This window comes from Borostomias antarcticus (genome assembly GCF_949987555.1).
Source record: "Borostomias antarcticus genome assembly, chromosome: 19".
In the NCBI taxonomy this organism is placed as follows: domain Eukaryota; kingdom Metazoa; phylum Chordata; class Actinopteri; order Stomiiformes; family Stomiidae; genus Borostomias; species Borostomias antarcticus.
This window is the reverse complement of record NC_140252.1, coordinates 2,042,307-2,069,707: the sequence shown is the minus strand read 5'-3', so window position 1 is coordinate 2,069,707 and position 27,401 is coordinate 2,042,307. Positions and strand designations below refer to the sequence as shown.

Sequence of the window (27,401 nt, the reverse complement as noted above, 5' to 3'; positions counted from 1 at the left end):
TCAAGGTTAAACAACCTGCCACGGGGTCCCGCCCCGCTACGGCCCATGGACCGGCTCGCCCGGGCTCCTGGACTGCGCGCGCGGCTCCTCCCCCGCGACCTCCCCCTGCCTACCCCGCCCAGGGTGCCGGGACCAGACCGGCGTCTTCAAGCGCGCCCACCGCTCCGCTTCCGGCTTGGGTTAAGAAGAGACGCACCTATTGATGGTGGTGGTGTGCCCACACCACGCAGTGTTAAGAGCGGTGGTGAGCAAGTTTCCCTGTTGAGGAATGAAGTAAATGGTAATGGTAAATGGTAAATGGACTGCACTTATATCCAAAGCGCTTTACAATGGCCTCTCATTCACCCACTCACACACACATTCACACACCAATGGCGGCAGCTGCTATGCAAGGTGCTAGCCTGCTCATTGGGAGCAATTTGCTGTTCAGTGTTCACTTTGCCAAGGACACTTCGACATGTCCGATGATCATTGTACGACCCGCTCTACCTCCTGAGCTACAGCCGCCCCGGGGGGGGGGGGTGTAGGCACATCACCCACTGCCCATAAAGCAAACACAATGCAACGTTATCCTGGTTGTCATGTACAGTCCGCATCTCCTCCTGTTTCAGCTACTGTAATGTTCTCGGCTAGAGCCGCTGGGTCTTCTGTGAAAGAGTCAGAATTGACCACGGCAGGTCTTGCTGCAGCTGAAAGACCGGCTCGAGCCGCAGTCTTTTCCTGCTAAAGCAGATGTGACTCACGCTGCCCAGCAAGCAAAATACGTGTAATAGAAGTAGAGGCTAAACATATACCAGATATAGCCGGTTTAGCTTAGCCCACTTTGAGACGGATTATTTTTTTTAAAGGAGTAGTAAAGGGAAAATGCATGTTTAGCCCTGTTTTAAGGTTACTTATGATCATATACAATGGTTCAGATCAAAACATTGACAAAACTAGCACTTTTGAGAAAGTCTGATAATTGCTCTACCACCGTTTAGGTCATACAATGGATGTGGGTGGGCAACTTTAAAAATCATTCAAAAACATGTTAAACTCATTGTGTCGCCTTGGCCCCAGGTAGCTGCGCTGTCCTGCTGGACGCCCATGAGGCCCCCGGGACCAGATGGGATGCCAGCGAGTGCTCGAGGGGCGGGGTTCCCTGAGAAATATCCCTCTCCAGCCCGACCATTTGGCTGTCTTTGAAATTGAGAGTTTAACATGTTTTTTGAATGATTTTTCACGGTGCCCACCCACATCCATTGTCTGACCAAAACGGTGGTAGAGCAATCATCACTTTCTCAAACGTGCAAGTTTTCTCAACTTTTTCATCTGAACCATTGTATATGATCATAAGTAACCTTGAAACAGGGCTAAACATGATTTTTCCCTTTACTACTCCTTTAATGCTAAGGGTAATGAGGGATGAGGTGCAGGTGATACAGGATACGGGAAGGTGAGTAGGCAACAACCAAGCAGGAACTGGAACCGGACCACTGGCTCCTCCTTCCCACACTGTGTCGTCAGCTGTCCCTACCCACCCAACCCTACCCATGTTTTACCCTTGGCTCTCCGCTTTCTGTTTCCCCACCTCTGCCTTGCAGCATTCTCTATGAGCCTGTTATGCTAAGTGCTTATTGTGCTTTGTTATATGATTCACTCAAATATCATATTATAGACTACAGTGATAGCTAACACATAATGGCCTACCATGTAGGCAACTTCTCTGTAACTATTTGTGCACTCTCCTGTTAGTCATGTCTCTCTTATGAAGTATCTAGCCCATGTTTACTGCTCTGTATAAGTTTAATAGACAAACATTTTCCAGGAGTTTGCTCGATCGTCTCGTTGAGAGAGGTCAGGGAATAATTGTAACGGCTCACTTTTCTGGCCCCCGGGTGAAACTGTTTTTTTTTTTTTGTTGCTTCCCCTGGAATATGTAGGGGTGGGAACTATGCCCACCCTCCCATTGGTCTCGGTAAAGTGAGTAGCATTTAGGTAACACACACACACACACACACACACACACACACACGTACACACAGACATACACCAGTCCACTTACGGCTTTAGGCCTGGACATGGGGCCCAGTCCCCCTTCCCCTCACCCTAACCCGGGTCCGTATCCTTTTCCCACCCCCACCCTACCCCCGACCCCTGCCTCTACCTGGACCCAGGCACACTCACGCTCACACAGACATACACCAGTGTTTACCATGTCTCTCCTATGCTCTTTTTAACCCCTTTTGCTCTGAAAATGTAATTTAATGTAATTTATTGCTCTATAAATGTTCTTAACAGTTGGACAAACATACTCCAGGAGCTTGCTTGATCATCTTGTTGAGAGGGGTCAGGGAATAATTTTTACAGCTCATTTTTCTCTCCCTAGGTGATACTGTTTTGTTTTTTTGGCTTCCCTCTGGAATATGTAGAGAGTGGGTCGTATGCCCACCTCCCTTGTTCTCTGTAAAGCGCATTGTGTTGCCTCTGTGTATGAAATACGCTATACAAATAAAGCTTTGATTGATTGATTGCTTGATTGATCACGTCACCACAATATCTCTCACATGAGGTGTGTTTGGTCCTGTAGGTAAGAAGCACTGATAGTTTTTTTTTTATATACACTATATGGACAAAAGTATTGGGATGTGTACACATTACACTTAGAGGAGCTTTTATGACATCCCTTTCTAAATTCATAGGCATTCATAAGGAGTTGGTCCCCCGTTTGCAGCTATAACAGCTTTTGTCCATATAGGGTATGATAGGCCATCTTTATAGAATCTCTCCAACCATGTTGCCAATTGTTGTGTGATGTAATTTGATAATGCCCTGCATATGGCATGAATCTGCCTCTAGCAATGTTCTTCTAAATAAATCATTTATTGAGCATTATAAAAAGTAAAGTTATCTTGCGTCATCTGTATGGTACTTTATGTGAAATGTTAGGTGATGTGAAATGTTAGGTGATGCATGCATTGTTATTCTTATAGGTTGCCCTGGTTTGTAAACGACACACCCTTGTAGCTGAAGTATACTAGCTGCTAAAACCTAATTCTAGCAACCACGTCAACAGACATCTCCTTTAGAGAAGAGCAGTGGTGAACCTGATTTGGCTCCTGTGCTGCATCCCCCCTCTCAGGTCATAGGGGGTGCTGCTGGAGCGTAGGCAGGGTGGGCTCTGGGAAAGACTGTTAGAAGCTATAGACAAATCTTCTTCTCACCTGCCTAAACTATCTATTAGAAACCCACACGAACGAGAAGTCGCTGGGCTGGTAAGTTCCTGTTACAGGAGGGCAGGACTCGGACCCCTGTACAGGGGTACTGCAGAGACAACTGATTTAACAGTAGTCCATTTTCAGGGCAGGCAGGTACTTCATTAATTCCAGAGGGGAAATTGCACTGTTACAACAGCCACATTCAAGCGATATGAAATAGGTTTAGGTCGATATAATATGCAATACAATATATGGGTTCCATGTAAATACACAGGTGAACTGTATGTATGGATTAAAAATGTGTGTGCCACTGGTGTTGTGGTGCTGCAGCTGAACCTACTGGGCTGGGGACTGGGGACCATCAACATCCACCTCCTTCAGCTCCCATTTGACCTGAGGGAACCGTGGAGGGAACATTACTATCTCACACTGTGACTGACAGGATGGAGGTCTGTCTTAGCTGTGCTACAATCTGTTCTCAACTATCCAAATGAGGAGAAGACATAGGGGTTGCCAAAAGACAGGTAAAGACAGGCACCAGTCAAAAGATATAGAGTTGATGGAAATCCATATCTGTAGCAGAATGTAATTTATAACTATAGCCACTAGAGGGAGCTAAAAGGCTTTTTTGTTGCTTGTGACTTTGTTTTTTCCCGCTTTGTGGTATTGTTTAGGTATGGTACACTTAAATAGTCCACATGTAACATACCACAACGCAGGAGGAAAAAGAAACAAGACAAAAAAACAACCTTAATCTCACTTTGCTGTGGTTTTCCCATCACGTTAAAATAGATTGAACGGCTATTCACTTGTTTAAACCACCTCATACGCTAAACAAAGCATGTTACTAGTGTTTGAATAAACCATTTTGAAACTATGTTCATACTCTCTGAGGCTGTAATCAAATGCTGGAAGGGACTAAAGTCTGACTTTCATTCCATTCCAAGTTCTCTTCGTGGGTGTCAAAAAAGGCGGTACAGGCTAAAATGCATGGCTGGGCGTAAAGTCAATGTACAAAAATAATTGCATTGTAAACGTGGATGTCATGACGGTGGTGAATGGACAGTGTAGTAGAACTAGCAGTCCAACCTACTCCTATTAGGACACACTAGACTGTGCAGGTAACAATAGGAACACATTGGCTTTATCATTAGAGATAATGAGTTGGCTCTTAAAAGAGCCTTTGGGGGATGTTGAAGCAACTCAGACCATTTTAGGCGCGTTCTCCGCGAATGCGGCGGGCCAACTGGATGTCCTTGGGCATGATGGTTACCCTCTTGGCGTGAATGGCGCACAGGTTGGTGTCCTCGAAGAGGCCGACCAGGTACGCCTCGCTGGCCTCCTGCAGGGCCATAACAGCAGAGCTCTGGAAGCGCAAGTCGGTCTTGAAGTCCTGAGCGATTTCCCTCACCAGGCGCTGGAAGGGCAACTTACGAATCAACAGCTCGGTTGACTTCTGGTAACGACGGATCTCTCTCAGGGCTACTGTGCCGGGCCTGTAACGATGGGGCTTCTTCACACCGCCGGTGGCGGGTGCGCTCTTACGAGCCGCCTTGGTGGCGAGCTGCTTCCTCGGGGCTTTGCCACCGGTGGATTTGCGGGCGGTCTGCTTGGTTCTGGCCATGATCTCAGCTTTCTTCTGCGCGAGTAGAAGTTATAATTTTCGACGAAGAGTCTTGTAGTTTTACAGACGGTAATGTGCCATTTATATAACGTCCGCTGCCGTGCGCTGATTGGACGGCCTCTCTGGGTGACTTCATTGGCTGGCTATCGTCTCCTTCTCCCCATTGGCCATTAACACGGAGACTGGGATTGGATAAGGCGACAAAAGCAAAAGAGCGCCACTTTACGCAAGTTATAAAAATCCGACCGCCGTAGTATCACACCACTCAGTTTCTGAACTACTTTGATACTGAAAATGAGCGGAAGGGGGAAAACAGGAGGCAAAGCCAGGGCTAAGGCCAAGACCCGATCATCTCGCGCCGGTCTCCAGTTCCCAGTGGGTCGTGTTCACAGACTTCTCCGTAAAGGCAACTATGCCCAGCGTGTGGGAGCCGGTGCACCGGTCTACCTGGCCGCTGTGCTCGAGTACCTGACTGCTGAAATCCTGGAGTTGGCCGGCAACGCTGCCCGCGACAACAAGAAGACTCGTATCATCCCCCGTCACCTCCAGCTGGCTGTCCGCAACGACGAAGAGCTCAACAAACTTCTGGGAGGCGTGACGATCGCCCAGGGCGGCGTGCTGCCCAACATCCAGGCAGTGCTTCTCCCCAAGAAGACCGAGAAGGCTGTCAAAGCCAAGTAAAGTCGTTACTGAACTTCAGTTTCCCAACATCCCCAAAGGCTCTTTTAAGAGCCACCCACTTCACTCCTTAAAGAAAGCGCAATATGTATTTTCATACCAAGTTTTTAAGACTTGGCCTACTAAGACCTACAACGTGGCCAATCCTCCAAGTAAACCCATGTTATTTCTCTTAAGGGTTTGTCACGAGGATTCAGAAACGTCTCGGGATTGTTTTAATAATGTGCCATCAACTGCATGCTGCCTACAATTGTCAGTGTTATTACCGGCATATAGTTTTCTTGATCACTGGGCTGTTTGATCTGTGTTTTGGATTGAATCGCATTGTGTTGCGTTTTGTGTATTAAGTGCGCTACCATAAAGGGAACAATTCACGTCAAGTAATGTTTGATTTGTCATGCCTGTTGATCCTCCCTACTAAATAAACCTCCATTGACTTTCCGTCCTGTCCGAAATAGAAAGGCAGAAAAGAGCAGCAGCTCTGAATGATCCCATCAGCCCCAACAGACTGCTTACTACCTGTAGCCTACTACTAATACTATCCTACTCCGTCCTTTACCAGGTCTTATGCGCAGCATGATCTGCAACTAAAAAAATAAAAATAATCTTACCTACCGGTGTGCCACCACACTGTAGCTCAACGTTGTAAGTCGCTTTTGATAAGTGCCTGCTAAATGACCCAATTGCATGAGCACCAGGAGCTACACGGTCAGACACTAGTCCTGTTTTAGTTCAATCTGTTGCTATATAGACAAATACAAGCGAAATTAGTATGGGCACATGGCGAAAGACAGCTTATGCCTTGATCTACTGCCACTTACATTACCCTCAGAGGGCAAACAGAGAGAATGCATGGGGGTCTATGGAGGTTTTTCAAAAAGCCTTTTATAATTTGTGATTTGAATGAAGTGTGTGTCATGATTGAAGTAGTAAGTATGGCCAGTGGACGTACCACATAGTCATAACTGTCTCTTCTTTAAATATGAGATCATAACTGTCTCTTCTTTAAATATGAGACCGTAAGTGAAGCGGCTGTTCAAATGATAAAATGGCTGTGGCTGGAGGCAAGTCGGTCGAAATTTAGCCAGAGGCCACAGCAAGTCCTGATCCTTACGAACGAGCCCACGGTCAGCGCTTGTCCCCAGCTCTCACACTAACTCTGCTAATTTTGGGCGCCAAAATGACGATGTTCATAAACTAGCCTAGTGTTGATCTGATCCAAAGCCTCAACAATTTAGTCCTAGAGTTGACATCCCAAGCCTGTGCTGTGGAAGTTCATTACAATGAAACATCAGCGTGCATAAAACGCGCACCCGCATGAATAAGGTACCCATACATGGATATGCTTTTATGGAGAGGGGTGGGTGGCTCTTAAAAGAGCCTTTGTTATGTAGAGGACGAAAACAGGACGTTTACTTCTTCTTGGGGGCTGCCTTCTTCGCCTTGGCAGCCCTGGGCTTGGCAGCTTTGGGCTTGACGGCCTTCTTGGGGCTCTTAGCTGGGGCTTTCTTGGGTGTCGCGGGTTTCTTAGCCTTTTTGGGGCTCTTGGCTGGGGCCTTCTTAGCCGCTACTGGCTTCTTGGCTTTCTTGGGCGATTTTTTTGCGGCTGCAGGCTTCTTAGCCACAGCCTTTTTGGGCTTCTTGGCCGCAGCGGGCTTCTTGGCGACTACTTTTTTGGCCTTCGGGGCGGGGGTCTTCTTAGCTGGCTTTTTTGGCTTCACCTCGGCGGCCTTGTTGATCTTGAAAGAACCGGAGGCGCCAGTTCCTTTGGTCTGTACCAAAGTGCCCTTGGTGACGAGGCTCTTGACGGCAATCTTGACGCGGGAGTTGTTCTTCTCCACGTCGTAGCCGCCGGCAGCAAGAGCCTTCTTGACCGCTGCCAGGGAGACACCGCTCCTCTCCTTGGAGGCGGAAACAGCCGTGACGATCAGCTCGCCGACGCTGGGTCCCACTTTCTTGGGCTTGGCTGCTGCCTTCTTCTTGGGTGCCTTGGCCGGAGCGGCGGCTGCGGGGGCTGGGGCGACTTCTGCCATGTCTAGTTTCAATTTGCCCTCTAGTAACACACGTTGGTTTTGCTGACTACGAGTCCTCTTGACGCTGCTCTGTGCTGTTGTGTTGCTCGCCTGTGCAAAGGGTTGGCCTTAAACGCGACATGAGAACCGTGTGGACTCAGCTCCCCAACTCTGCAGCTCCCGGTTACCAAAATGTTCTCCTCTTGTGTTTTCTCCTGGCGAATAAAGGGCTAAAAATCAAAGTTGGAGTGGAGCAGAAGTCCTAAAGCGAATGTGACAAGGAGTAACCTATTTGCCGTTCGAAATAAAGCGGTTTGGGTAGCGGCGGCCTCGTCTGTTTAGTTGCGACTGTGTGAAAACATTGCCGTTGATCTCTCGGATGGAGCTGTGCGCACTGGGTTTCCACTGGCATTTGACTCCTAAAATGTCTAAAAGTGCAAGCGATTTTGGACACAAACCGTTGCCCAGTGAGCAAAGTTGTTTGGCGAGGGACTAAAATGATTTAGGGTACACAGATGTGGTGCCGGGGTTTTTAAACAGGGTCTCTTTTGGGGTGCGTAAAGCACAGTGTTGAAACTGGGTCTGAGCCCTGGTCCCTATAAAAGTGGTGTCTGTCCGTGTGTGTATGCTACCTTTCTCAGAGGGTGACTCTCATTTGGATTCCCTGCAGAATGACTCCCTCTGGTCTTTTTAGACTAGGCTACTACTACTACTACTACAGTCTACGTCCCTCGTCTGGCGCAATGTCGTCGTTTGGTTGGTATGGCTATGCAGTAAAGTGACCTGAGGCGCACCGGCTGCGTCTCACCTGGGTTGGTTTAGGAGGAGTCTCTGAGCACACCTATGTCGTAGTTCCCTTTGAGGAGCGATGAGTTAGACTCATTGTACATGGGTTGAGGGTTAGGGTTAGACCGACTTCTGATTTCGATTGCTGCCTGGAGACCGTGCATTGTTGTTGAGGCAGTGACCTCAGCTCCCTAGGGTTTCGTCATTTAGATTGTACCACAGCTTGTTCTCATTCAATAACCTCCTTTCTTAGTAGCCTACAAATCAAACCAGATGAAATCGCCTAAAAGCACATTGGTTGCAGAGGGCAGAAAGGTGAAACATAGCCCAACAATCACAACACACTCTTTTTCTTTTTACTTAATTTGATGACCTGACTATATACATCTCTTCATCGTGTAATTGAATGTGCCATGAGAATTACACAAAGCTTAACAATTTGAAGAAGCCTAGCTTAGGCTATAGGTAGGCTCCTACTGAAGATTTAGGCTACACCTTACACTTCACACGGAAAGTGCTTATTGATGAGTGATCAATTGATCAAAGCTCCTTCTGTGCTGTTCTTTACTAAACTACGCACACGCACGCACACACACACACGCACGCACAGGTCGCCTGGTGAAATGTTCTGCCTTTGACCCATCCTATGCTATCCTTCCTCCAAGGGCTGCCAGGAGCAGTGGGCGTGTGCAGGGAACCAATCTGTCCAATTCTGTTCACCTTTTGAGAAAGCTGTCTTTTGATGTGTGTCGTGCTAGCTTGGTGACAGATGCTGCTGTAGCATCGTTGGATTAGAGCTACCGCTTGCTTACGCACACACAAAATGTTCATTATTATTGTTACTATTATCATTAATAATAATAATAATAATAAATCTGTGTTTCATTACTGTACTTGTACATCTCAGATTCATGAAGCAAGATTGTCCCTCCCACTATTTTTTTTTGGGGGGGAGGGGGGGTTGACTAACTTAGTTTGTATGGATAGGCTACAAAAAAAAAAGGCAGACGGAGGGGGGGTCCCGGCATGTGCAATTGATTTGGGTCACAGGTGAAACGAGGGCGTCGAGCTCAACGCAGATATTAGAGGGAGCCTTGCCTAAATATTTGCATACCCCTCCATATATAGTGGGTGAATACCAGCGGCATTTTACATTTGTTCCTGTGAAGCAACGAAGAATCGAGATGCCTGAACCTGCTGCGAAGTCCGCGCCCAAGAAGGGCTCCAAGAAAGCCGTCTCCAAGACCGCTGCCAAGGGCGGCAAGAAGCGCAGAAAGTCGAGAAAGGAGAGCTACGCTATCTACGTGTACAAAGTCCTGAAGCAGGTCCACCCCGACACCGGCATTTCCTCCAAGGCCATGGGGATCATGAATTCCTTTGTGAACGACATCTTCGAGCGCATTGCCGGAGAGTCCTCTCGCCTGGCGCACTACAACAAGCGTAGAACCATCACCTCCAGGGAGATCCAGACCGCCGTGCGCCTGCTGCTCCCCGGTGAGCTGGCCAAGCACGCCGTGTCCGAGGGCACCAAGGCAGTGACCAAGTACACCAGCTCCAAGTAAAGAGGCGGCTTTTCACGTTCCATTCTACCCAAAGGCTCTTTTAAGAGCCACCCACATATTCTATAAAATAATGCAATTCCATGGTGGTAGAGACTAGATGTATATGTTTAATGTTCGTATACATTGTGTGCTCGGGATGCGTGCTGTAATTGATCCCCGAATGTGTAATTTATTGACCATCTCTGGGGATCAATGCAGTTCTCTAAGCCTGGGGCATTGCGCGCGTTTTCTTATTCTTCTAAGCCCCCCGGTAACGTTAGAATAAACGGATCGCAGGCTTGGTCGACGGCGAGGATATTTAGGATTGATAGTGAGTTATCCCCGTCGGTAGCCGATCACGAAATATGACCATGTAGACTGATTCTAGACTATTAGTAGCCCATTACGGTGGGTGACAGTTGAGTGGAATTCAACCCTCTTCTACAGGAAAACAATGCCAGCAGTGTTGGGGGGAGCAGCCATTCTTGCATTGCCTCGCAGCCACACTCGACGCGAAAACAAATATTTCACAATAGAAACTGGACTTCCAAGCCGTCCGGGACGATTTGAGTGGGAGACCTAGGCTAGCCTACTTGACCTGCGGACTACAAGCTACAACAATTCATTGTAACACTATTCCAATCGGAATAACGGCGAAAACGTCTTTTCTAGCGGCGAAAACTCCGCTAGCTGATGGTCTTACTTTAATTGACGTAATTCAATAACGGCACTCGGTTGATTTTATTAACGCTACCGCTCGTGAGCTGCAATTGTGTACAGCACTTAGAATATCTTACAATACTTAATCTGGAGCTTTTAAATAAAATGTATTCTACATTCACTATGAGCATCTATTATGCATGACCTGAGCATTCGACATAGAGACAAGGCTTTTAATTGTAGATGTGGGTGGCTCTTAAAAGAGCCGTTGGGTCGGTATGCCACAAATTATCCAGAAAACGCTTATCCGCCGAAGCCGTACAGGGTGCGTCCCTGGCGCTTCAGAGCGTAGACCACATCCATGGCGGTGACGGTCTTTCTCTTGGCGTGCTCGGTGTAGGTCACGGCATCACGGATGACGTTCTCCAGGAATACCTTCAGAACACCGCGGGTTTCTTCGTAGATCAGGCCAGAAATACGCTTCACGCCACCACGACGAGCCAGACGACGGATCGCAGGCTTGGTGATGCCCTGGATGTTATCACGAAGAACCTTGCGATGGCGTTTGGCGCCTCCCTTGCCCAGTCCTTTTCCTCCTTTACCACGGCCTGACATTTTTCACACTTCGCCTATGAAGTTGTTAGCTTGACTGCTGCACCCCAGAAGTGTGGCGTGTTTATTATGTCGCGAATGCGGATGTGATTGAACACAGTGGGCGCATTTTTCTGCCTGGGTGGAGCCCCACTGGATAGAACCTCCTACCTCAGCCCAACCCTTCAAGCAGCACGTCCTCAACCAGGCCAGGTCCAGCCTGCCTGTGCGTGGCTGGCTTGTTTCTGTTAAGGACGGGTAGGACGGAAGCTAGTCATGCCACTGAAATAGCTGTGAATTGAAATGACATGAAATAATGTCTGATAAATGAAGATAGGTCTTGTCGCCTGGACACATCAGTTCCAATACTAATCCAGCACAATAAGAGTGGGATATCCAGTTACCTCACAATAACTAGCAGCAGCATATAACATTAATGGTAGTGGTCAGTAGCTAAAGAAGTTACACTGATGATTCCTGTAACGTTAACTATTTTGCTGCAATTGGTTCAACTTCTGTTTCTGGACAAAGGTAAGGGATAAACCCAGATAACACAAGGCTAGACCTACAGCGATCCGTTTATTCTAACGTTACCGGGGGCTTAGAAGAATAAGAAAACGCGCGCAATGCCCCAGGTTTAGAGACAACTGCATTGATCCCCAGAGATGGTCAACAAATTACACATTCGGTGATCAATTAATTACAGCACGCATCCCGAGCACACAATGTATACGAACATTAAACACAAATCTAGTCTCTACCATCATGGAATTGCATTATTTTATAGAATATGTGGGTGGCTCTTAAAAGAGCCTTTGGGTAGATTGGAGAGTTAAAAGCCGCCCCTTTACTTGGAGCTGGTGTACTTGGTCACTGCCTTGGTGCCCTCGGACACGGCGTGCTTGGCCAGCTCACCGGGGAGCAGCAGGCGCACGGCGGTCTGGATCTCCCTGGAGGTGATGGTTGAACGCTTGTTGTAGTGCGCCAGGCGAGAGGACTCTCCGGCAATGCGCTCGAAGATGTCGTTCACAAAGGAATTCATGATCCCCATGGCCTTGGAGGAAATGCCGGTGTCGGGGTGGACCTGCTTCAGGACTTTGTACACGTAGATAGCGTAGCTCTCCTTTCTCGACTTTCTGCGCTTCTTGCCGCCTTTGACAGCGGTCTTGGAGACGGCTTTCTTAGAGCCCTTCTTGGGCGCGGACTTAGCTGCCGGTTCGGGCATTTTTCTAGGTCTCGTTGCTTCTCAGGAACGACGTTTTTAAGAGCTTTATTGATAATTTTAGTACATTACAAAAAATACAATACTTGACAGTTTAACAACAATAATCAGATTAAAAATTCAAAGTGCCATTGTGCAATAGCCAGTTGAATAACAGACCTACAATTCAATACAATATTACAAAACAATAAACAATTCAAGTCAGGTCAGATCAATTGTGACCCAGTTAAGTCTCGGGTGTGTCCTGTTTAGATCAATGGTCCTTCTCCTTTTGAGTTCGGTTTTGATCTGTTTGAAAACCATACATGAGCCAATGAAGGTGCCATCAATAGACATTTTGCACCGGGTTTTCCATAGTTTAAAAACAGTGATACAGATACATATATAAAACAGTTTATGGTTGTCGGTGCTGTCAAAATTGGCATACACCATTTTCCATTCACAAGGCACTTTGACTCCTATATCATGCATTTTTTTCCATACATATTTGGCTCTATCACATTCTATTATAAGGTGTTCTATTGTTTCTATTTCTTTACAGGTTGGCATTGGGCACTCCACTGTCCTGACTGAGGGGAGGTAGTTCAGCACCTCTCTGACGGGTAGTTTGCCGTTTACCGTCAGCCACATAGTGTCACGCATGACTCCAGATATATCATCACAGTTTAAATATTTGATTAATTGTTTACTTTGGTCTTCTGTTAAATCTTTATACAATACCATCCCCCCATAGAGGTGGTCACTTATCTGTTGATATATGCTTTTGCTAGTTTGAGAGCACCAATCAATATTTAGACCGGCGTACTTGTCTACGAAGACTGCATATGACACCTTGTGGCCAGGTACGGTTGGTCCACGTCTTGTTCGTTTCCACTGGTCTTTTTCCCCTATCCATGTTGCTTTATTTTGTATTCCTTTTGCTATGTTTTTACAATAAGCTATGTTCAGCTTCAGGCCAACATCTACAGCACCGAGACCACCATGTGCCGTGCTCTTATACATCAGGGCTCTCTTTGCCACTTCCCTGTTGCTTCCCCATATAAAACGAACACACATTTTATTAATCTTTTGCATTGTGGTTGCAGGTGGTGGGAGTATGTTGGCTAAAAAAAGTAGTTTTGATATAATAAAGGTCTTTACAATCTGTATTTTTGAGTTGTATGTACTTGTCCTGTATCTCCACTTGTTAGTCTCTTCTTCTATTTCTTTTTCTTTTCTCTGCCAATTTCTGTGTATGACATCCTTATTGCTGAATAAAATTCCTAATATTTTCATTTCTTCTTTTACATCTATGAGCAGGTTAGGTTTTTTCTTTTCCTCTCCTATCCAGATGCACTCAGTTTTGCTATCATTTAACTTGGCTCCTGAAGCCTGCTCATACTCATGAAAGTGTTCTCTCACTATGTCGGGTTCCTTCTGATTTTTTATAAAGACAGTCACGTCGTCGGCATAGGCAGCCACCCTCTCTCTTGTCCTATGCGGCTTAACTCCTCTGATTCTTTTATCATTCTTTATTCTGTTGAGAAGTGGGCTGATGGCTATAACATAGAGCGCTGCGCTCAGAGGACACCCTTGTTTCAGTCCTTTCTTTAGCTCAATAAAATCAGTAAGACTCCCATTAACCTTGACGGCCACCTGCGACTTCGCATACAATAGTCTAATCATATCGATAAATACTTCGGGGAACCCATATTTTTTTAAAACACACCATACATACTCCCGGTTTATGAGGTCAAAAGCTCTCTTCTGATCAAACCCGACAATGAAGAAGCCCTGATCTGTAGGCCTGTCTGCCATTATCATTTCTCTGATTTTACTCAGGTTGTCCCACATGACGCGACCTTTTATTGCACATGTCTGTTCCTCCTCTATGATTCGTTCTAGGACACTACTTATTCTTAACATTATTATTTTAGCAAATATTTTATAATCTATGTTCGTTAAGGTTATCTGTCTCCAGTTATTAAAATCACTTTCATCACCCTTTTTAAAGATCAGAGAAATAATGCCCTGGTAAAAACTACTGTGCATGTGGTTTGTAGCAATACCTTCATTGAAGGTAAAAGCCAACATTTCTACGAGCTCCCCGGAGAAAGCCTGGTAGAACTCACTTGGGAGGCCGTCAGGACCTGGTGATTTACCTCTGCTCAGAAGTAAGATGGCAGACATGATCTCCTCTCTGGTTATGGGACCCAGCAGCCCTGCAGTTTCACTGACACCTGCCAGCGAGGCCTTCGATAGGAAGTACTCGGGACCCTGTGAGCTGTCATTAACATTCCCATACACTTCCTCGAAGTTGTCTATGATCACTTGGGTGATTTCTTTATCATCATGGACAATATTGCCATCTCTGTTTCTAAGTACTTTGATACATTTATGGTCTACTCTTTCCTTATATTTATGTATGATCGTATTAATGTTTGAAGGGTCATCTGCTTCTACTCCTGCATGCACTTTCACTGTACTTACATATTCATTATTAAAAACTGCAAGCTTTGTCTCAACATCTTCAAGCTTCTTTTCATCATGCTCGGTCAAAAGGCATTTCCTTATACATTTAATATCTATATATGTTTTCATTAAATCATTATACTCCTTATTTCGATTTCCATTTAAAAGTTTACATTGAAGAATAAGGTGCCTTTTAAGGCTTCTCTTCATCTCCTCCCATAGCTCTACAGCCGAGCCGGTGAGAACTCTTAATTCTTTCACTCTTCGAATTTCATTTCTCACACTTTGTAACACATCTGTGTTTTTCAGACAGTGCACATTTAATTTCCAGCTGTTCTGCCGGGGGCCTGCTCTTGGGAGGCTGACCGTGGTCCGTACAGCCAAATGGTCAGAGCTGACCCAGGCCTCTGTTCCATACGTTTGTACATTAAACTTGTCGGATACATAAACCCTGTCTATCCTCGTTTTGTACCTAGCTTCAAAACGAGTGAAACCGGTTGCATTTGGGTGGAGAACTCTAAAAACATCTTTCATTTTGAACATTTCACATGTGGTTTTAAGTGTTCTGCTAGCTCGGCTAGGCTTGAAAGGTCTCGCTGGGATACGGTCGTTGATTTCAGTAGTGGTATTGAAATCTCCTGCCAGAATTATATCATGTTGTCCGCACAAAACCTCTTTGACCCTATCAAATAGTTGTACTTTTTCCTTGTCCTTCTGACTTGTATAGACATTGATCAGCCTGAGTTTTTGCTTTTTCATGATACAATCCAAAACTAGCAGGCGACCAGGTATGAGCTCTCGTTTCTTTATTATCTCTACGTCTTTTGTGTTAAAGAAGATTCCTATACCATCTGTTCTATCAGTGCCGATGGTGAATTCAGAGTGTCCATTCAACCAACGTGCTTTTACATCTCTAACATCGTCTGTTGTTTTTAGCCATAGCTCCTGTGCAAAGATGACATCGGCTTTGATGTTTTGAAGGACCGCTAGCTTCTCTCTCCTCGGCTTTGCCGATAAAATACCTCTGAGATTGATGGTAGCAATGTTTAGGCTCATGAGGTATATAGTTGCAGCTAGATATAAGACAAGTCTACACATCATTCATGATTTTTGTTCTTCTTCTTGTCTTTCTTATTTCTCGTTCTCTTTCTTTCCTGGGTTCTAGTGTCCTCAGGGGACAATCTCCCTCTCTTGCCCACTAGATTGGGGAAGTTTTCTGGTGTCACCTGTAGAGAGGCGCCTTCCTCGCCTTCCGTCCGCCCGCACAGCATGGCTAGGGCTTCGTCCAGATCGACGCGCAGGCTGGCTGAGTCAGGTACCACGCTTGCCACCTGGTAACTGGTCAAGCTGTTCTGGCTGATGTCCTGTGATGCCCACGTCCCGACGCCGCTGTTGTCTTCCGGGAGCTGGGTTGATGTGTCTGACTCAGAGTCAGAGTCAGCTGTTGGTGGTGTCGCTGGTGAGGTTGTCGTCACGTCTGTACCGCTCTCCGCCGCTGTTGACGCCGTCGACAGTGCCGCCTCCCTCGCCGATGCCGCCTCCGTCGCTGGTGCCACCTTCGTCGCCGTTGTCACCGCCGTCGCCGCCGCTTCGGTGGATGCTGCCGTCTCTGGAGCTGCTGCCGATGGTGTTGGTGCCGCAGCTGGATCCTCCGTCTCTGCCGGTGCTGCCGATGAAGTCACTGGGGGTAGGGGGTTCTGCGGTGCTGTTCTCTCTGCTGCCGGTGGTGCCTTGTGCTGCTGGCTCTGAGGATGCTGGTAGGTCTCTGGCTCTGCCGCTGTACTTGTCGTGGGTGCTGGTAATGAAACCTCCTGTGCAGATGTTGAGGTTGGTGGAGCTGGGCGCTGCCCACCTGTTGCTCTGGCCCGGTTACTATATGAGGATGGGCAGGTGAAATAGCTGTGGCCTTCACCTAGGCACAGGGTGCAGGTCTCGGTGTTGTCACACTGCTTCCCCTTGTGGCCGACTTGTCCACAGCGCCAGCACTTGACCACGTGACAATCTTTAGCTTGGTGGGAAATTGACTGACAGATGTAGCACCGCTGGGTCTGCCCCGGGTGAGTGATCTTGCCATTGTATGGGCCGAGGGAGATGGAATTTGGCAGGGATGTGAGCCGCCCCTCGCCGTCACGGTTAAGCTTGACTCGGTAGCGCCGCACCCCAAACCACAGCCCAAGGTTGTCCAAAAGTTTCTCCACCGGCCGCAGGATGGTACAGTACCGGCGGAGGTAGTGCTCCACGTCATGGTCAGCGACCCTCGCGGTCCAGAACTTGACAATAATGGACAGGGTGTCAGCTGGGACGGAGGAGTGTGCCTCAAAGTCTTTCCAATCACTGTCTGCTCTATCTGCAAACAAACCCAAGAATTTCCGCAGAGAGCGATCTGTGTGAAAGCTTAGCTCAAAGTCTTTTCTGGAGGGAAGCTCGATAAACGAGAAAACCTCGCTTACCTCAATCCAGGTCGTGCTAAACAAGCGGCGACCAACAGAGTCTCGGGTAGGAGGCTCACCCTGCCCAACAAAACGCAGCCTGACCCAGTGCCGGCCGGCCTGGTCGGCCATGGTTTTTGCAGGAGAGCAAATGTGTTTGTTTTAGAATGTGTTTGTTTTAATGTTCTTCAAACGCATTTGGTATGAGGGGACCGCAGACACCGCGAGGTGCTGCGGTCAAAACTTTTTTTCACGTTCCTGACGCTCACAATATGGAGACGTGTTTGTGTAATACGTCTGTCACAGTTCTCACGATGATGACTCCTTGCTTCTCAGGAACGAAAGTAAAGCGGCGGGTAGTCACCCGGTATATGTAGGGGGAGTATGCAAATATTTAGGCAAGGCTCCCGTCGTTATCTGCGTTGAACTCTGACGTCCTCGTTTCACCAACGAACCAAATTGACCGCGCATGCTCAGGAACTCCCTCACCCCCCAGCCCACTTTCCCTGCTGTCGGGCGTGTGGTCTGACGTCACTTTATTGGACGTAGCAGTGCCGCCATTGTGGAGTGTAGTCCAAAAAGTTAATTATTTGAGACACACATACGGAAATTTTCTCCAAAGTCATCCATTGTTGAAGCATTTTGTTTACACCTCCCACCCACATTTGTTTGCACCTCCCACCCATTGGCATACAATGGGCGAGTGGCGTGTGAAGTCTTTGTAAGCAAAATGATGGCATTTGCAGAAAATAAAGTCAGTGTTTAATAATGACTCTGTTGAATTTAAAATTCATTGTTGAGTTGAAATATATCATTGGAGATGAGTTTTGTGAATTTTGAAGCCCTTAGCCTAGTTGATTCTCAGGTCAGTGTTGAACCTAGCATGACACATCACAGGACAGCTTTCTCAAAATCTGGCAAACGACAAACCCTGATATGTCCACAAGGACACCAAAGCAGGTTGCTAGGTAGCCTAGATATGGTCACACTAACAAAAGGACACGGTCTGCAGTTGGATTGTTATTCCTTACTCAACTTACTTTTAATCCTCTTGGTTGGTTGAGGAACATAAGGCTGTGACTCTCTGCTTCCATCTGGACCTGTCCTGTGCAGCATGTTGTGTCTTGTCCCAAGTTAGGTAGCCATTTTTAGTTCCGAGCTCACAGTTCTTCGCCAGGTTGTTTTTGGCCTCCCTTGTTTCCTCTGAAATTCCAGCCCCCTAAAAGTCCTGTCAGCATTGAACCCAGGGCACGATGTTGGCATTGGGCATTTTGGGGTATTTCCATAAGAGCTCCACTGCACACTGTCGCTCTCACCGCTATCACTCCTCACTGATATCAGCAGCCAGTTGTTCTGACAGGCGTGTTCCCCATATTCTTTTAATGACTTGTTCACAGTCATAAATCTCAAAATTGGCTGCATAGCCTAGAAAACAAAACTGTTCCACAGTAGACATCATTCACTATTGCATCGTAGATAGCTGTAACTGCTTGACTGAGTGTAGCGATTTATTTGCAGCTGCCTATAGGCTACAGTAGTGAATTTAGAAGGTTTAAGTAGTCTTCACATGCCTTAGAAATAAACTATAGCCTATGCACTCTGTGTATCTCAATGATGGATGATTCAACACTGGCAGAGTAGGCCCTGTGTGTGCAAATCAGAAGCTGGGCCTTGGCTGTCACAGAGTAGCGGCAGGGCAGACTAAGGTCACCAGACTAGGGTGCTAAGGTAGCCTAGTGCGTAAGGACTAGGAATTGAGGGACCATATGGCATATACATTAGGACTTGAACAAAGGATATTAAAACTAAAGTTTGTAATGAACAGTCTTTGAAGAGTGGACAGGGAGGGATGACCGTGGCCCACAGAAAGTTGCCCCAATAAGGTGTTAATCGGCACCAGACAGCTGAATCAACAGTATTGGACAGAAGGCACTGCCCTAACTTATAATAAGATGAACCATCACTCTGAAAAGTCACCTGTGACAACTGATAGATGCAGCCTGTGACAACTGATAGAAACAGATATATTATACAACTGTTAGGCCTATGTGCGAAGGGCATCTCTCCTGCAGGACACTCACTGAGACTGTATTCTCTGTATGAGACTGTATGCTCTTGTTGAAGCAAACACCTTCTGTTGATCGCCTATGGGTTCTCGAGTTTCTACTCATGTTGTTAGCAATAGTCTAACATGGTAGGTAGGCTATAGGAGATTGATTCTTAGCAGTTCCCGCTTAGTCACTTATCTTGTTATTCCCTGTAGGCGTAAATACTGTGCTCAAGAACACAATCTTGCTTGAGATTGTTATGGAAATTACTGTTCTAGTAAAAATGATTTACCAAGATTCGCTCAAAAGGTTAAGTCTGATTTATTGTGAAACACAATACTTGCGCAAGGACTTCCTGCAAAACACAGCAAGGGTGGTTAAGTCAGAGAAGTGAAGTCAGTCACTTCTGGCTGTGGCTTATGTACAGTCCAAACAAAGGTACAGTGTTTCCAGGATGTGATTGGCTACTGCATTGTACATGAATGGCAGGCGTGGCCAAGAGTAAAGACATGTGACATGAGAAAACAAAGAAAACAAAAGGTCTGAATCAGGGCAGGAAGGACAAGGTGTGGCCTTTCTGACTTGGACAAAAGAGCGAGGCAGAGCTATGCAGAGTGTGTTTACAATTACAAAAGGGGGGAGAGTTGGTGTTTTACATTAGACTGAAACTGGGGTTTTGCCGGGGACTTGGGGGGAGGTGATAAATTACAAAGACAAAGGCTTAAGGTGTTTGGATGTAAATTCCTGGACAATCCCTCATTTGTGCCTGAACAGGCACACAAAAATAAAATATAAAATCCAAACACAGCAGCTATGCTATACATGTGGAAAGGAAATAATCTCTCCACTAGGTGGAAACTTTAATTATTTCCTCTCAACGTGCAAAATCACACACCTAAAACCCCTTGCTTCAGAAATTTGACAGGAAACAAGATAAAAAAATGACATGATTATATACTATTTATAGTCTAAGAGTGGACAACCATTCACCAAAAAACAAACTTGATTTAACAAGGCAAAAAAAAGATAAAATGGTTACCAGTGTAAGAGGGGCAAAAAACCTCTTGGTCAATTTAGAGGAAAAACCCAAACTTATTTATCAACTCATGTTTCAATCATTGCAACTCTTGTAAACAAATATGATATTTTTCAGATTATTTCAAAGTTCATTCACTCTTGTGAGGAGGTGACCGGCAAGGTCAGTCTCCGATTGCTCATCAGAGGAGGGGAGAGTGTGGCGGTGACTGTCAAGGTCACTCTTGTTCACAGTGTATCCCAACAGTCATTTAGGTGGCACTTCTCTTTTGGGCAATAGAATGTCATTGGGGAATGCAAGGCGTCTTCTCTTCTAGATCGCAACTTCGATGTCACGTTGCTTGAAATCAGTTATGTTCAATGTTAGTGTGTGCAGGTGTGTGTGCGTGTGTGGTGCATCTTGTGAGGAGGTGACCAGCAAGGTCATTTTTCCTCCGATTCCTCGTCAGAGGAGAGGACAGTGTGATGGCCCATGGTTTTGGCCTCTGAGCCCTCTGGTTCAGCTGCATTCTGATCTCCTGGTGTTTGCGATCCCCTGGTGGACCGTCCTCTGCTACTTTTGACAGCTATTCCACACAGGCCAGAATGCCATGGTCCTGATTGTTCCATCTTTGACGGGTAGGTTCACCCCGCTACATCTCTTTGACGGGTAGGTTCACCCCGCTACATCTCTTTGACGGGTAGGTTCACCCCGCTACATCTCTTCTCTTCCATGTTTTCTGGCCTGTTCTCAGGCTGCTCATCTGCTCCTTGGTTTGGGACGCAACGGCGTCGAAGTTCTCTCAGCTATTCTGGCGGCCGTCTGCGTGGGGACGGCCCCAGGTCGCGGATCAGGACCCAACCCCCAGGAGAGATGTGATGCAGGAACCCCTCCTTAGCCTCAGGAAATGGCGGTCCTCACTCTGTTGGAGACATCTGTTAACATCCTCCGCCACCCCTGTTTTTGAAACATGATCTGGCCCGTGGGCTAGTTTGAAAGCATAATGAAAACATGAACGAGGTAGTACAGGTTTGTCATTAGGCCCTAGATACAGGTTAGTTTGGTGGTGGAAATGTGCACTTAGTCCTTCATTTCTTTTTCTCCGCAGGTGGAGCAGATGCTTGTAGGTCAGAAATGTAGGCTCTTGAACTGAACCCGGTCCATCCCTGTACTGCTCCACGTAGGGCCGGCCCGGGTCGTGCTGCTGGAGGGCTCACCTCGGCGCTCCCGCCTCCAGCACAGGCTGATGAAGTGCTCCGTCTGTGGATCCACAGATGAGAGAGACAAACAGAGACAAAACAGAAGAGCAAAAGAGAGTCCTCTGGTCTGGTCTCCCTGTTCCCTTCTTTGGTCAGGAACGGTTATTCAACAGTCTGTAGGAGATACTCAGAAACATGGTTAAGCGCAAGCTCCTGCTTTGGGGAAAAAAATGTTGTTATTCTGTCAGGAAAACTTAAACAGGGTGACTGGTCAAGTGTCATTTAGAGCCAGTCTGCAGTAGCCTACAGTGACATCAGGGGCAGCGTTAGAATGACTTCAATACGCCCAGTCCCCAGTCATGATCAAGGCAATTGGGTTTGGCTCTAGCATTTCTCTCACGATTTTATGAAAATAAAATAACCATATTCTCGCCTCAACAAAACAACACCCCCTAAGGGTGAAAGCAAAAATTTCCTGAAGTCAGGATAAAAATAGAGATGAGGCAAAGAAAATGACACTAAAATGAACTGGCTTCATTTACAATTAACTAATCAAAAACGCTTAAGTCTTTCGGACCTCCCATCCAGGGCGCAATCCCAGGCTAGACCCCGTTCCGTCCGAGGCCTCAAGCCAGGCTCCCCTGGAATGAGAGCTCAGCCTTCTGCTTCCCGGTGTCTTCTTTTCAAAGCCCACCGATCACAGAAGCACTACTCGCCTACTAACGCATTCGCTTTTGGCTTGTAGTGGCCTGACTGTACATTGAGCCGAGCGCGGCGGCCATCTCAGGTCTTACTGCCATATGCGACCCGACCGGCCGGTGACCCAGTCGATAGCGATCCCGGACACCGTAGTGATTGTTAGTCACCCAGCTCAGAACCGACGGTCTGATCCTAATTCCACTTGTGCTATGAATATTAGAACTTTGACCGTTTTCACCAGCCTTGCCTATTCACAGAGGTCGTCTCTAACGCCCCTCTGCTTAGGTGTGGACTGTCGTCCACGTACCACACAGTGCCAACCCCTTAACGGCGACACAGTGCTGACTAGACGGTACCAGAGCAGTATGTTAATTCATACTTCCTCAGACACGGGGGCCTTCAGTCGTCTCCCCATCACTATAGCAGGATTTAACGTGCCCGTTGGGACCTTGCGGCTCCGCCCCCGTCTGTTGGAGGCTAGGTCCAGGGGTGCCCACTCCCCCTCCCTACACTCCATCAAAGCTTCATTTGTATAGCTAAAAATTTGTATATCTAAACCCTCCCTCTTCTGCATTTGAGGACAGAGTATTTGGGCACTGCTTCGGACAAAATGGTCTCTTCTCCGTTTCATACTTATCTGTCGCTCACAGTGAGTTGGTGACATGGCGTTGGCGTTGCATCTCACGAACCCCAGATCGCCCATCTGTAGGGAAACAGGCCAGTAACCTCCATCTCCACCTCCGGTCTGTGCCCGTCTCCTGGTTCGGCATTAACCCATCACTCCCGGAACGACAGTTGTCAACAGCAGGTTCCAATGTCCCCAGGAAGGCATGATACAGGCTCCTCAAAGACCTGCCGCCCAGGGTCCAAAGCACCTGAAAAATAAGACTCAAACACAGACTGGGTTCAATAGCAGAGGAGAAGGCCTAAAGTCAATTCCTCAAAAACACATTATCATTATATGAATGAAATTCATACAGTAGAAATGCATAAAACGAACAGCTTATGGCCATTCATTGTCTATTGAAACCAACTCCTGAATCAAACACCTATTCAAAACCCTGTCAAAAAAAAAAAAACTCTCTATCTTGGCTAGTTTAAATCTCCCTTATGGGTTGTTCAAGGGAACTCCAGCAGGTGGCGCTCGACCCCAAATTTGAGGCTCTTCCTTTTCATTCAGCTTGCGGTAACTGTGACACCGTTCAATCCAGTGGCCATACTGACCACAATGGAAGCATGAATCATCTCTATCTTCACTTCGATTATACCTTTTTCCTCGCCTAACCCTACCAGAACGCTTCCTATTGTTTCTCTGTCGCCACTGTGGTCGTTGTTGGTTCCACCTCGCACCAGCAGTCTGATTGTCCAGCTGTTGTAACTGAGCAGCTTGTAATCTGGCTGCACCTAGCTTCATTTCTTTCAACTCCCTCTCTTCAATGTGATCACGAAGACGCTCCGCATAGCGGAAATGATCAACAACTTCTTCGAGAGAAGTCGATTCCCAGGTGTGGCACATCAACCTAACTTGGTCGGACAAAGAGGAGAGAGAGTTATTCATCAATTGTTGTTTCAAAATCTTTTTATAATCGGCGTTCGCTTTGTCCATGCCACTGTGTGCGGCGAAAACTGATTCTAGTCGTTCCCAAAATTTCTCGAACTGTTGATCGGAATTTTGTTTGCAATATGTGATACGGTCCCAATCCATCTTTTTAGGGAATCGAGTTTTGATTCTGTTCAACAGCGCAGTGTTTTGGTCAGAAAAATCGGCATGATTAAAAGGCAATGTAATGTCAAACGGATGTTTCACATCCACCCATTTTAGCCCAAGGCACTGTCTCATGATCATGGCGAATTCCTCTGCGTGAGGCTCATACATACGAACTAAACTGTTAAAAAGATTTTCAAACTCGTCAATGTCTTTGGTTGGATCGGGCAAGGTTTTAGCTATTTCACGTAGTTCATCAGAGCGCCAGGGTCTGTAAACCGTAATCTCTGGAGTCCAGGCCGCATAACCAGCTGCATAATTTATTTGTGAAGGGCGAGGAACAGGGTTTGGGCAGCGTATCAGAGGCGCGTGTATTTGCGGTCCCTCCAGACTATCTCTAGCCATTTGCAGTTGTTCCAAATTAACCTTAGCCTCAGATATAGCTCTAGCCAAATCTTCCTTATACCTCGTAGAAAGCGGCGAAATGAGAGAAGGGGCGTGGCTAATGGCGGGAGCATGAAGATGGGGAAGAACAGCCTGGTTGGGTGTGAGCACGGAGCAACGAGTCGAGGGGGGGGGGAATCTAATTTTAAATCAGAGTTATTCTGCTGGGGAAATGGCGGAGAGACTGTTTGCTGAATCTCCTTATCTTTCCTTCCTGACCTAAAAACCCGCTCTCGTGCTACTCTCTCCCAAATCTTAAAAACAGACCAGTCTATAGTATTAACAGGCTTTTCCCTTAACCTAGACATCTCAACCACCTCTAGCTGCTTAGAATCTTAGAATTTAACACTAAAAAATGTCAGATGTGGATGTAAGAAATCGAAAATGCTTTAGCACATAACGAAAATCTGCCAACAAACGCTCGCAGAATAATGCTTGAGCGCAACAATCTCCTCAGGCTAGACACGTTTAGCAGTAGAATTCTGTGACCTCCTCTAGCATTTTTTAGTAGCCGGGGTTACAGGGACACCTAGTGGTGATCCCAAAATGTTGCATGTATGACCCGGAAGTTGTCTTTGGCAGCGCGGGGAAATTTAAAGAAACAAATCCCTAAATAACCACGACGCAGCCCAAAACCCCAAAACAGCAATGAAAGGAAACCTTATGGTTAACTCACGGCGGGAAAGAATACAATTTCGAAAGAAACAAAGACACATTAAAATTCTAATTAACTCACCCAGCAACTGGTCCTTTGTTGTCCCTCTGGCTTGGGCGGGATCACCGGGACAGTGTTTTCCTGCGTCTCCTAGGCAACCAGCTAGCCTACTGGAAATCTAGCAGTTACGATTTAACAGTGTACAAAAAATACTTTAAAATACTTTACCTGGATCCATGGCGCGCGTAACAAACATACAATCAAGAGCCGAGGCTCAAAAATGCAATCAAAAATCCCACTGAGCCGGCGAAAAATAGCGCTTAGACAAACATAAAGACAACACAACCCCGTTCGGGGACAAAAAACAGACACTCCGGAGATTAGCTGGTAATCGCACTCACTGCGAACTTCAACCCATTTGGAAATCGCACTCACTGCGAACTTCAACCCATTTGGAAATCGCACTCACTGCGAACTTCAACCCTGTGGAAATCGCACTCACTGCGAACTTCAACCCTGTGGGAATCGCACTATCTGCGAACTTCAATTCTGTGGAAATCGCACTATCTGCGAACTTCAACAGGTTCCCTTCTGTGCTAATTCTGGAACATCGAACTAAAGCAACCCAAAACGTTATCCTAGAAGTGCACTCTCACTTCTTAACTACAGCCGAGCCGACAAACAATCTAAACTGTAGTCTACATCAACTGTAAGGGAACGAGTCCCAATTCCAAAATTACACCTCTTCTGAAGAGAACCCCCGGTAGCCTAAACAAGGACGAAGTCAGAGAACAATGCAATATCACCAATCCTAAATTGCCATTGTTAAAACCAACGCCTTATCGCCACCACCTTCCCCGGGGAGTTTGCTTTCAACAATACGCCAGACCCACAACACAATCTGAAACGAAACCAAGGCAAATACCAAGCATAAAAGGATTCGTTTTTCAACGTACCGTGAGTTTAGCCGAGTGAAACCAAACGAGGCGGACTTCTCCGAACCAATGCAATAGGCGCAAAGAGAGAAGATTTTCCAGAGCTCGCTACTGCTCCGCACGTCTGGCTTCCTTCGTTGTTCACTCCAGGCGAACCTCACAGTAGCCGATCCCATCCCCGTCGCCAAATTGTTATGGAAATTACTGTTCTAGTAAAAATGATTTACCAAGATTCGCTCAAAAGGTTAAGTCTGATTTATTGTGAAACACAATACTTGCGCAAGGACTTCCTGCAAAACACAGCAAGGGTGGTTAAGTCAGAGAAGTGAAGTCAGTCACTTCTGGCTGTGGCTTATGTACAGTCCAAACAAAGGTACAGTGTTTCCAGGATGTGATTGGCTACTGCATTGTACATGAATGGCAGGCGTGGCCAAGAGTAAAGACATGTGACATGAGAAAACAAAGAAAACAAAAGGTCTGAATCAGGGCAGGAAGGACAAGGTGTGGCCTTTCTGACTTGGACAAAAGAGCGAGGCAGAGCTATGCAGAGTGTGTTTACAATTACAAAAGGGGGGAGAGTTGGTGTTTTACATTAGACTGAAACTGGGGTTTTGCCGGGGACTTGGGGGGAGGTGATAAATTACAAAGACAAAGGCTTAAGGTGTTTGGATGTAAATTCCTGGACAAGATAAACATTTCTAGAAATTAAGCCAAATTGATTTCATTCTGCCTCGACCACGCCTATTCACATCACGTAGGCTCGTTCAGAATCCCAAATCACACAGCCCAGAAATAGCTAATTGCTCATATCACTAAACAATAAGCGCCTACATGTCCTTCCATGTAGGCTATAGGCCTGTCTTCACTACATGGGCTGCTATAGGATAGGCTAGGCGACTGGGCTCCTGCGTTCTCTATAATTCTCATGGCACAAAAGCCTAGCCACTCAAGATACGATTCAGACATTTTTATAGCAAGGTCATCAAATTCAGTAAAAAGAAAACGACGAGTGTGTGTTGTGATGGTTGCTTGTCACTTTTTGCAATATTATGTAACGCAGCCGGTGCGCCTCAGGTCACTTCACTGCATAGGCTACCAACCAAACGAGGACATTGCCCCAGACGAGGGGTGTAATAGGCGGCAGACAGTCCAAAAAGACCAGGCGGAGTCATTCTGCTGGGAATCCAAATGTGAATCACCCAGGGAGGGCGAAAGGTAGCCTATACACACGGGCAGACACCAGCAAGATAGGGACCAGGTCTCCGCCCCAGTTTCAACGCTGTGCTTTACGCACCCCAAAAGAGACCCCGTTTAAAAACATCGGCACCACTTCTGTGTACCCTAAATCATTTAAGCCCCTTGCCAGACAACTTGTCTCACTGGGCAACGATTTCTGTCCATTATCGCATGCACTTTTAGACATTTTAGGAGAAAAATGCCACTGGAAACCTAGTGCGCACGGCTCTATCCGAGAGATGAACGGCGGTGTTTTTACCCGGTCGCGAATAAA

General features: G+C 46.7%; 6 protein-coding genes across 6 annotated transcripts; 2 read left to right on the top strand and 4 right to left on the bottom strand.

The window, feature by feature from the left end:
- Positions 1 to 4,410: 4,410 nt before the first annotated feature.
- Positions 4,411 to 4,821, bottom strand: LOC311321667 (histone H3.2; the record flags this gene model as incomplete). Its single annotated transcript, XM_084453672.1, has 1 exon — positions 4,411 to 4,821. One exon carries the CDS (start codon positions 4,819 to 4,821, stop codon positions 4,411 to 4,413), a length of 411 nt encoding a protein of 136 aa, XP_084309798.1.
- Positions 4,822 to 5,115: 294 nt separating this feature from the next.
- On the top strand, positions 5,116 to 5,502 carry LOC311321696 (histone H2A-like; the record flags this gene model as incomplete). Its single annotated transcript, XM_084453701.1, has 1 exon — positions 5,116 to 5,502. The coding sequence occupies one exon, from the start codon at positions 5,116 to 5,118 to the stop codon at positions 5,500 to 5,502; it is 387 nt and encodes a 128-aa protein (XP_084309827.1).
- Positions 5,503 to 6,911: 1,409 nt separating this feature from the next.
- Positions 6,912 to 7,532, bottom strand: LOC311321660 (histone H1-like; the record flags this gene model as incomplete). The annotated part of the gene is made up of 1 exon (XM_084453665.1): positions 6,912 to 7,532. One exon carries the CDS (start codon positions 7,530 to 7,532, stop codon positions 6,912 to 6,914), a length of 621 nt encoding a protein of 206 aa, XP_084309791.1.
- Positions 7,533 to 9,481: 1,949 nt separating this feature from the next.
- LOC311321710 (histone H2B-like) lies at positions 9,482 to 9,859 on the top strand (the record flags this gene model as incomplete). Its single annotated transcript, XM_084453714.1, has 1 exon — positions 9,482 to 9,859. One exon carries the CDS (start codon positions 9,482 to 9,484, stop codon positions 9,857 to 9,859), a length of 378 nt encoding a protein of 125 aa, XP_084309840.1.
- Positions 9,860 to 10,801: 942 nt separating this feature from the next.
- Positions 10,802 to 11,113, bottom strand: LOC311321719 (histone H4; the record flags this gene model as incomplete). The annotated part of the gene is made up of 1 exon (XM_084453723.1): positions 10,802 to 11,113. The coding sequence occupies one exon, from the start codon at positions 11,111 to 11,113 to the stop codon at positions 10,802 to 10,804; it is 312 nt and encodes a 103-aa protein (XP_084309849.1).
- Positions 11,114 to 11,936: 823 nt separating this feature from the next.
- On the bottom strand, positions 11,937 to 12,314 carry LOC311321701 (histone H2B-like; the record flags this gene model as incomplete). The annotated part of the gene is made up of 1 exon (XM_084453705.1): positions 11,937 to 12,314. One exon carries the CDS (start codon positions 12,312 to 12,314, stop codon positions 11,937 to 11,939), a length of 378 nt encoding a protein of 125 aa, XP_084309831.1.
- Between the last annotated feature and the right edge of the window lie 15,087 nt (positions 12,315 to 27,401).